The sequence below is a fragment of the Zerene cesonia genome, chromosome 8 (genome assembly GCF_012273895.1).
Source record: "Zerene cesonia ecotype Mississippi chromosome 8, Zerene_cesonia_1.1, whole genome shotgun sequence".
Lineage (NCBI taxonomy): Eukaryota > Metazoa > Arthropoda > Insecta > Lepidoptera > Pieridae > Zerene > Zerene cesonia.
In genome coordinates, this window is record NC_052109.1 from 2,561,534 (window position 1) to 2,572,530 (window position 10,997).

Consider the following 10,997-nt stretch of genomic DNA (forward strand, 5'->3'; position numbering starts at 1 on the left):
TGCGGAATCGTATGACGTATCACATCCTGAGTTTCTCGTATGAAATCGCGCAGGGCGGGCGGCTAGCCGTAGCTAAGCAAGTGTAAGCATTCCTTATTTGATATTATACTTTGTTACGTTTTATTTGTAATCATTTAACTATTACGATAATTATAAGAGTACCTCAGTTTAGGATGGACCAGGCGTCGACTGGTGATTAGACGTGTTCAGGTTAGGTGTGAAAGGAACCTTTTCCGACATCGACACAGTATTACAGCCTCCCCCCGTTCGACCTCCACTGGTTTTTAGTTCGAAATTACTCCCGACACTCGAGTGTCTCCACAGCCGACCTTCAGCAATAGCCCGGTTTCAGTTTCTGCGATGCACATTGGTTCGTAGACGATTTGAGGCAGTCGCCGCAGGGCTTATTCGAACGACCATCGTTTCATGTTACGTTTAAATTGTTTTCTGTTAACGTTATTCGTTCTTTTCATCCATATTCTCGTAATAGAGCTGAAATACGTCTCATAATGAATCGAATGCTGGAATTGATCGCCTTGATCGCGATAAGAACGACACTGAGCTTCCATTCAGCTCTACCACGAGAACGTTCATTGACTATCTACCTATTTAATTCCATGTATAGCAAGTAATAAATCCGTTAACCCGATCTCTCCATAGTTTCTTCATAATTATATATACGTAATAGAATTGTAAATGCAGGCTACACAACACATATTACAATAGCAATGTATTGATTTCCCATCAACAGTATTCAACCGACATGCCGTTATTTGCAGATACTTGGAGCCGTTAAATTTCTTTGAAAATATGCTTTCTGGTAAGGTGAAAAACAATTATGACGATATTTATATATTTTCAGTTATGTATTGAATTTTTCCGGATTTTATACTTGAGTGATTCACTGTGAAGCAGCCGCTAAAAGACCACAATGGATATACATTACGATCGAGCCGATTGGTGTGTAACTGTTCAATTATTTATAAGTTATTGGTTGACAATTTTTCTAAATTATTGTAAAGACTCAAGATTGAAACATCGAAATATTTAAGTCCACAGTGATCAAGGGGCTATCCCACAGAAAAGTACAAAATTCGGTGTTGAATATAAAGCTCATGTTTGTAACTATAATATGTATTGTAGATTTATAAAAATTGTCTTTTGGCAACTCTCATTGTTTCCAAATTTTGTATCTAGATGTAGTTTACTTAAGTTTCATAATAAATTGTATCTATCTAATGTTTTTGCTTTACATTTTTAATATTTTGGATTCCGTCTACTAAGTGTTTGGGTCTATCGTGGTGAAATGATATAAATATTTATTTTCAAAATTATTATAAAGACGAAAATACACTATAAATGTATTTGGTTTCACGTTTGGGTATTATGGTTCCTAAATTTTCGAAATTGTAATAGACTCTATTATGTAGCATTTCATTTTTGGATATTAGAAACATTTAGATGTACCAACTAGCTGTATAAACTTTTCTATATGAGAAAATCAATAAGGGAAATGCTGAAAAATTAGGTAGTTATAAAAATAAGTGTCATTCGTTTGTAATATCTGATAAAATGATCAAAATTTGAGCACGGATGTACTATTAGAATGTCATGGAACAAATACTGCCGACGCTTTTAATTAGATAAGAGACCGAACGCGTCTTTCGAGAGAACGACTCGATCTGCTAACATCTAGGGGCGTTCGTTATTTTGTATTTCAATAATTAGTACTAAAATAAATGATAATTTCAATATCCTTGTGGTCTTCACTCGTAACAGCGATACACGTTCATTTTTTATTCTCGTATGTAAACGTAACTTTGTATTATGTTGTTGATATATTTTTGGTAAATGGCAGTTAATTACTGTGACTCCGTTTTCGTATAATATATTTGTAAATTATTGCGAGCGGGCGCGGTTCCCGGTGATAAAAATTAGTATCAAAATTGAAAAACAAAATTAAATGGAGTAGCAACGTCTCGGTAAGCTTTGCTCTTCGAGATCGACGAAACGATTCTATTTTCCGCTGAACGAAGCTAAACTTACCGCGTTGCTAAGAAAAATTAAAATTTGACTAGTGTTTAGGCATTAATTTCGATATCCTCGCATTTCGGCTAAGTAATATGGGCCCGCGTTCGCTCGTCTCGATATATTTAGTACAAATTTCATGATGTTAAGGTTACGAGGCTCAAAGCTTTTTCTTTCACGGCGCCTTCGCTACCGCTTCGCCTCCGCGCCGACGATATAAATGAGTCGTGTATAAAATTTTATTCAAAAGAGTATTTTTGTATTGATATTTCTAAAGTTGGTGTAAAAAATCAAAATTTCATAAATTATAGCGATTGCAAGAATGGGACATTTAGATAAATTTAGAAATGTCATGTGTTTTTTGTATTTAATTTTAAGAATAGTATCGGATATTAAACGTTTAGGATCATTAACCATTTGTAAATAAAAAGTTGACCGGCGCGGTCGCGTTGCGGCAGTGTAGTCAGCCCTTTTATATAGATAAAAAAATATATAAATGACTAAAAGATGTTTATATGGTTCTGGATGTAAAAAGTTAAATTTAAAGGCATTTAAGGTGAAAAAGTGGAAATGAAAATTGTAAACGATTCCTTGGTATTTGTCTAACAATGGCTGCTAGCGGGTCACTATTGTAATCTGTGAGCCTCTGACAAATCATATACCTATATCACAAAAACTAACCTAACCTAACGCATTAATTATAACGGTTCTTAATACTACAACATTATAATAATTATAATAAATAACACATTGTCATAATGCTTATATTTTACGAGCGTGTGTCTTTGTCCGTGAATGTTTAGGATCATCCACTTTGGGTGTATGTAGGCAAAGTGGAGTATTGTGATCGAAAAAAATGTTTCAAAATTTAATCTAACCGCCCCCAGGCGGGTAGAATGTTACGATTGCGTTTATATAAATTGGTAATAAAATTGGCGGTTCTAAATTGTGTTAAAATTTATTCAAAATTAATGGATTGTATTGACAATTGTGAAATAAGTTGTATTAGTATGAAAATGTCAGCGTGGAGACTTGTTGATACCACTGAGGGATGTTTCTTCGTGAATATAACGAGTAATAAAGCTAAGCTTTTATTTGAATAATGTCTTTTATTTACTGCCCGTTATAATGCCATCTCGACACCCAAACCTATCCAATACAAACTTACTTCACTCCTACCTACATACCTAAGACATACTCTTATTCACACCCTTTCAAGATATAGTCTATGCTAGCGATTCGCCCGCTTCGCTTGAATATACATAAATATATAGAGCCTATAGAACTCAAGAATCATGTACATACATATTATCAAACGGTAAAAAAATAGTTTTCTTTTAACAATTCATGGGTACTTTTCTAAATCAATGCACAATAATTAGGAATATTAAAACGAATCTTTTGTAAACTAGCTCCGTTATATTTTATAATTTTATGATAGAAATGTAACAAAATTATCTGAAAACTGAAATTAATACGAAACTAATGAATAATGTTTACAAATTGTGGGCAACCATTGGTCAACTGATATATAGTAGTAGCATTATTTTCTTTACCGCCTACTGAAATACTTTACTTTCCAATTTCCTTCCTATGAAAAGACAGTATTATATTAACTTGTAATGATTTTTGCTTTTCCTTCTTTTATTACCCTATAAGCATGTAGTTCGTCAACCCATATATTATTACGTTAGTGCGTAGTTATCTGTGGTGATGAATACTAGGATACAGGCAGTCTGCCCGGTTTCGCCTGCGGTACATGATATTAGGCCTATAGCACTCAGGATTACATATTATAATAAATTCCAATCCAGTACGTACCTGATTTTAACGCGTTCAAACTAACACAATCTTCGGCTTTATATTATTAGTTCATGCATTTTTACTCGTTACGTAGAAGCGACCTCTGTTTTATTGTTCTTGTACTAGAGTCACAGTGACCTTTCATGTAAATAGTATAAACATAATATAAATACTTAAAACATAGATGGCGCTAATCCATAGATAACAAATCGTTTTAAAAATTTTCATAATTTTGGTAAGCTAGTCCAAATATAATATTATTCTTTTAAATATTTAAATATGATGTAATGAATTCCATAAAAATATTAAACGCGATTAATTAAAATTCTAACGAGTTCGTCTTCTTTACGCTTCACACCCCCAAAAGTGCTATGCAAAGCTTGCGCTCTAAAGCTTACAATGCAAATTTTATTCAACAGTTTCCAATTGGATGATACGGGATACCTAATTGGTCTCTTGTGTCTTAAGACTCAAATATTTAAATTAACCCTAATTTGTAAAAACGCAGACAGCAGCAAGCTTTGAAACGAATGATCTTAAAGAAGCAATTGAACGTGAAATTGGAAAAGTGAAACACTCGATTTTGCATTTACTTGAGTTTGCGTAAAGGTCCCTTTGGGCAATTAAAATGCACCGTATCCTCTTGGTTCAGTCTTATACTCACTCACTCTCCAACATATAAGTTAGGACTTTTCACTCTATCGAACCAGTTCATTCCTATTTGCATAAATATAATCAATAATGTAATACATTAAAGATCATTAAGGATAGATATTTAAGAATAAAATAAGGATTATTAGATTTTTTTTTGCTTAAATAAATACTTGACAAGATGTGAGCCTTTAACGTCTTAAAAAAATCTTATAGTGCTTCTTCTTCGAAAAGTGTATCTTCATAGTACAAAAATTTGAGGTCCGCGTGGGCGAAGCCGTAGGTTGAAAGAGAGTTATAAATATTATATTGTATGTTGTAGTGGAGCACGCTTCAGCACGAATTGGGCCAGCTCGCACCGGGGAAGTACCACACCCCCACAGAAGACCGGCGTGAAATAGCATTCTGCTGTGTTTTGTTCTGTGAGTGGCGGAGCCGGAGGCCCATATCCTTTTCCTTCCCCTTCCCAGTCCTTTCCTTTATTCCTCTCGCCAATCCTTTCTTAATCCCTTCCCAGTTTAAAGTCGGTAATCCATTTGTAGAGGCGTAAGGTCTGTAATCGACTTTACGCCTCTACAAATGTTCATGGGCGGTGGTAGCGCTTACCATCAGGCGTCCCACCAGCTCCATTGCCGACTGTGATATAAAAAAAAATTAAGAAAAAATAAGAAAATGTATATAGGTACCTTATTAATATGTATCCCATCATTTTTTTTTTTTTAACTAACATCCAATATACGAATTGACAAAAATTATTGTCACCCAGGCCTAGTTATACATAGTACCTTAATATGCCCGGGCCACTCATTTGCGGGCAAACACGAATACATTATACAAAGGTCACATCACCATCAAATGCCAAATTTCCTATTTAACATAAAATCGTGTGACGCGTCAATGGTTATAAACAAATGGAATTATCGAGAAACTGCCGATTATCAAAAAAGGTAGCAAAAAAATATAGACGGATTGAGGAACTCCTTCGTTTTTGTAAACGTCGGTTAAAAATCATTTGTAATTCATAGACCATATTTTGTGGGTATATGTATTCGTGTGAACGTGAGTATACTACTCTTTGAATATTCTGAGGGATCGGAAATATTAATCTTGTTTTATTCGTTTTTTGTAGATGGTAATTCGTAAATATTATTATTCTGTGGTTAACGTGGAAATGGCGGGAAGTGTCATAACTCAAATATTTGTGTTTTTAAACTTTCAACTGCAATTTAAACAAATTATTGTATAAATATAACATACGTGAGATTTTATTTTTTCAAAGAACTGTACAAAAACTATAACGGTCATGCATAGCGATCATTTTTTTCTTGGTTTAATTTTATTAATTTGTTAATGTCATTTTTTTGATTTTTAATAAATGTCAATAGTGTCATTTACAGCAGGTCGTAACATGCATTGTGTATATAAATTTTGAAATTGTTAACTTTTGAATGCTTATAGTTTGAAGTTGTCCTTGCAGGTTTTGTATCATATTATATTCACAATTTATCCATTAAAATATATTTGTTTAATCGCTGCAGTCAATGTATCGGTGATATTTGTAAACAATGACAGCGACAGCGTCTGCAACGACTGCTACTCTAGATGAAGATTTAGATGATTGTGGACCGCAACTTATTAGCAAATTAGAGGTAAAAATCTATTATTATATCCATTACGTTATGGGATTGATGCTAATAAAGGAAGACATGGCAAAGTATTGTTTGTCATTCATGAGTTTTTTTAAATCTATTCGAGCTAAGTCTACTCTCTGGTTATAATTGGAGCTTTAACGTTTAAGTCTAGATGGTTATCACATTTTCTACTTTAAAATGTTTAAGATTAACTTCTACAATTATTTGAATATATGACGAAACAAATCTCCATTAATTTTAACAATTTATGATAAAACTTTTCAGGGCAATGGCATTACATCAGGGGATATTAAAAAATTGGAAGAAGCTGGTTACCACACTGTGGAATCAGTTGCTTATGCTCCTAAAAAATGGTTGATAACTATAAAAGGCATTTCAGAAGCAAAAGCAGACAAAATACTTGCAGAAGCTTCTAAACTTGTGCCTATGGGATTTACTACAGCTACAGAGTTTCATCAGAAAAGGTAGAATAAAAAATTAGGGTTATTATTCAAATATTACTATTATATTTGTGATGATGTCTTCAGCAAGTTTTCTGCACAACTTGATTCTAGGTAGAGTAATTTTCTACTGGTAAAGTTTTAAAGTATTAATAAATAGAGAGTACTTAGAAACTTATAAACAATCAAATCTTTCCTTTTTATAAACCTAGTGTTGCTTTCTTCTACAATCTAAGTATACTTTAAGGTATAAAATAAGTAGAAGGCTTAAAAAATACCCTTCAAATTTCAGAGCTGAAATTATACAATTGACAACAGGGTCCAAAGAGTTAGATAGGCTACTCGGAGGGGGAATTGAAACTGGCTCTATCACAGAAATATTTGGCGAATTCCGCACGGGAAAGACACAGTTGTGTCACACACTCGCTGTGACCTGTCAGGTAAATTGTATGAATTGTTTCAAACAGACAAATAACAATAAAATATTCCATTCATAATCAACAGGGTGCAATTACTATCATGTAATTATTACACAAGTAAATTGCTGTCAAAGTGTTAATGATTAATATTTTAATTTTTTTTTATCAATTGTTATCTTCCATTTTCAAATTTTCAAATAGTTTCAAAGCAAACAGTATATTAGTATACAGAAGAACTTCTAAACAATTTCAGTTGCCGATAGAGCAATCAGGCGGAGAGGGCAAATGCATGTACATAGATACAGAAGGTACTTTCCGCCCAGAGCGTTTGCTGGCTGTAGCACAAAGATATGGGATGGAAGGGGCTGCAGTGCTGGACAATGTGGCATATGCTAGAGCTTATAATACAGACCATCAGACACAGCTGTTGGTGCAGGCTTGTGCTATGATGGCAGAATCTAGGTATAACACATTAAAATAGCATTTAGAATTTAAGGCTATTTTTAACCCAAAAACAAAGGAGGAAGAAAGAATGGCATTGTATTATATGTTTTGTTTTTTTAATATACATATATAAATTATCTGACACTTCTTTTACTGAACTGATTTTAATCAAATTTGCACACCATGTGCAGTTTGATTTATATTATATCAATTACAATAAATGACTACCCAGTGGAACCAGGCATGCAGCTATTTTATGAATATCCAATTCCATTGTATCAAGTAATATATTAAATTTCTTGTAATGTATTCAACTGAAACATAATTTTCTTTTATTTATGAATTTATTTATTGCTTTCAGATATTCCCTCCTAATAGTGGACAGTGTGACAGCATTGTACCGGACTGACTACTCTGGTCGCGGAGAGCTGAACCCTCGACAGCAACACCTAGGTCGGTTTATGAGGATGCTGCTACGCTTGGCTGATGAGGTAAGGAAATTTTACAAACTCATCAAAAATTTATTTTTGACTCTTGGGATTAACAATCATGTTATAAAAACATTTTATTCTCATGATTAAAATGAATTTGTGTTATCTGAGAAGTGTTAATTCTCTAATATAATAAATATTGTGTCAGTCCAGTCCTTTTGGCAGAATTCAGCATATCTAAATGATATACATTTTGGTTTACAGTATTCATGCACAATTTTTTTTGTTACCAGAAATACCAATATTTAAAGATGCTTGGACTAATATTCTTACTGGATCTGTGTTTTTGGCCATTATATACAAGTAATTTTTTATTGAAATATTCTAGTTTGGTGTGGCTGTAATAATAACTAACCAAGTGGTCGCTCAAGTGGATTCCGTGGGTGTGTTCAATGCAGACACCAAAAAACCGATTGGAGGCCACATTCTCGCCCACGCGTCTACTACCAGGCTATACCTGAGGAAGGGGAGAGGAGATAACAGAGTTTGCAAGATTTATGATAGTCCTTGCTTGCCAGAGACAGAGGCCATGTTTGCTATCAGTTCAGAAGGGATTACTGATGCTAAGGAATGAAGAAATTAATTTAAATGAGCCTTTTTGGGGTTGAAGATTGAAGGAGTTAATGACAATAGACTATAACTTGCAATTACGTTTTGAATTGTCAAGGTTAAGTTTATTTACACTTTACATGTGAAAATGAAAAATAGGTGTTGTAATTAAAAAAACTGTTACAGGAACTTCATTCATATTAATTAAAAAAAAACATGCTTTTTTAAAACTGTGACTAAAAAATTTTAAAATCGTCAAAATAAGTTAAATAATAAAATTGATTATTAAACAAGGTGTCCAAGGTCACATAGAAGTTGCTTCAATAATTTTGGTATTGAAAAAGATAAGTTTAAATTATTTAATAAAAGGGTACCTGTCCTAAAGTCTAAAGTTTATAACACCGACTCTGGAGTCGATTCTAAATTCAGTGCCTTATATTCAGTACCGTTATGGACAAACTATTATTTAATTATTTACATTAAATAAGTAAAATAACCTCACTCATTGTATATTGTAATTTGTGATGAAATAGATTTATGTTTACTTTTATTAATGATTACTTTTATTGTATACGTTTTCTTTCCTTCAATATAATCCTCTTAAATAGACTGCATTATTTATTTACAAATTACAAATTTTTCAACTGACTGCTGCATTAGAGTTCATCCATAATATTAGTAGGTAGTATAGTAGTAGTACAAACTTAATTTTATTACGAGATGAAACAATCCATATCATAACTTTGGTATATGCTATTTCTGAAAGGACTAGACATTTTTAGACATTAGCTGAGTATATCACATATTATTCAAAACATACGATCGGGAAAAATAAAACAACACATAAAGGACAATTTTTAATTTAACTTCCAACATAAGCACAAGTTACATTATACAAAAATAATAAATAAATTCTCATATTATCAACTAATTTACTAACTATTATAAATTTATCTATACGAATGACAATACAATATTGCTTTTATATTCTCATAAGTCACATGTGTTACCAAATATAAATGCTTTAGAACTGGATTCTGAATAATTCACAATTTATTAATATTATTAATCGTAAAGCATTGTTAAAGTGATTATTTCTAAAACGAATACAGATAATACTAAGTTTATTTATTTTGAGAGACGTCCTATAGTAAAAGAGGAAACATAATAACATGATTTACACAATTGTCTTAACTGATTATGATCAATAAAGACAAAGTAAAGAAAGATAAATTATATTAATCAAAAATCATTTTGTTATTACTATCAAAGAATAAAAAAAACAGTTTTGTTTATATTAATTAACACTTATTAGCTTTAAAGGCGATTTAAGCTTTAATCTAAAATCTATTGAATTTCAAGGCATCAAATATGTAATATTTGTATACTTAAATGTTTTAACATCTATTATTATGGTCTCAAAAAATCTCACTATAAATAATTATCATTGCTGTACTTTTATTTAGAGGAACTGTGTTATATTTAGATGTGTGTTTCTATAACTGCTGAGCAGAAGTATTTAATTGTAATCTATTTGTGTAACAACTTACTACATATTATTCGCTATAAAAATCTATTTCCTACATGGTGGGTTGGTTGGAATTTTAATATTTATGATTTATTATTGTAATAAAGAGTGCAAGTTTAAGAATTTAGTGCACTGTAAAAATCTCGAAAATCTTAAACAGTGAGATATATGGAATTTATAATTATTTTATGTATTTATAAAAATTATATTAAAAAACCACAATGGTGATTTATTCAAATGTTACATTAAATTTTACAATAAAAAAACAATAAACAACCTAATTAATGGAAACCATTTTGGACGAACCCACAAATTCTAATGCTACACATAAAACCTTAAGGACCCCACATAAACACAAATATCACACATATAATGTAAACAGGCACAAATAGCTATATCCATACTGGTAAACATACACCATCAATTAATAACGCATATAAATATTAAGGTTTTTATTATTCTTAATGTTTATTTCATGGACACTTCTAAGTATTATGATCATATGCAATGAGGATACAACCTTTTGGAGTACAGTGGCCTAACATGTTAGCAATTACTAACGCTGCAAGGAAAGCGCGTGACACGCAACAGTGTTAGCAACCTGAAGTGGACTGACTATCGTACCAGGGGCGTAAAATGATCGTACATGGATCGAAATTATCGTACTTTTTAGGATAATGTCTATTAGAGATAAATAAATTGTAATATTGATATGCATGCAAGTACTCTATAGTTTATCTTTTTTAAACCACCGCTGTTAAATCAACAGAACACTGATATCCAAATGTTTTAGACGTGGGACAGACCTGAACTGATTCTCTTTCCACTTTAAGTTAAACGCGCCAAGCTTAAAATTCACTCAGACAAAATTTCACTGTTCTCATGCAAGTTGGGTATAAAACACGCCAAAATTTTGTATTTAACACGCTTTTATTAGCTTCACTTGTATGTTTGTATGTATGTAACTCACACCCGTTTTTCTCCCACTTCCC

At 32.2% G+C, this 10,997-nt stretch overlaps 1 protein-coding gene across 1 annotated transcript; it reads left to right on the forward strand.

Moving 5' to 3' along the window:
• The first annotated feature begins 5,862 nt into the window (after nucleotides 1-5,862).
• Nucleotides 5,863-8,947, forward strand: LOC119828673 (DNA repair protein RAD51 homolog 1). The gene is made up of 6 exons (XM_038350910.1): nucleotides 5,863-6,131; nucleotides 6,399-6,598; nucleotides 6,867-7,014; nucleotides 7,247-7,455; nucleotides 7,799-7,928; nucleotides 8,257-8,947. Exons 1-6 carry the CDS (start codon nucleotides 6,048-6,050, stop codon nucleotides 8,500-8,502), a joined length of 1,017 nt encoding a protein of 338 aa, XP_038206838.1. The 5' UTR covers nucleotides 5,863-6,047; the 3' UTR covers nucleotides 8,503-8,947.
• The last annotated feature ends 2,050 nt before the right edge of the window (nucleotides 8,948-10,997 follow it).

Excerpts from the sequence above, each read along its gene's own strand:
- LOC119828673 (XM_038350910.1), top strand. The coding sequence starts at position 6,048 with ATGACAGCGACAGCGTCTGCAACGACTGCTACTCTAGATGAAGATTTA. Across the intron at positions 6,132-6,398 it reads AACTTATTAGCAAATTAGAG|GGCAATGGCATTACATCAGG; the intron begins GTAAAAATCTAT and ends AAAACTTTTCAG. Across the intron at positions 7,456-7,798 it reads GCTATGATGGCAGAATCTAG|ATATTCCCTCCTAATAGTGG; the intron begins GTATAACACATT and ends TATTGCTTTCAG.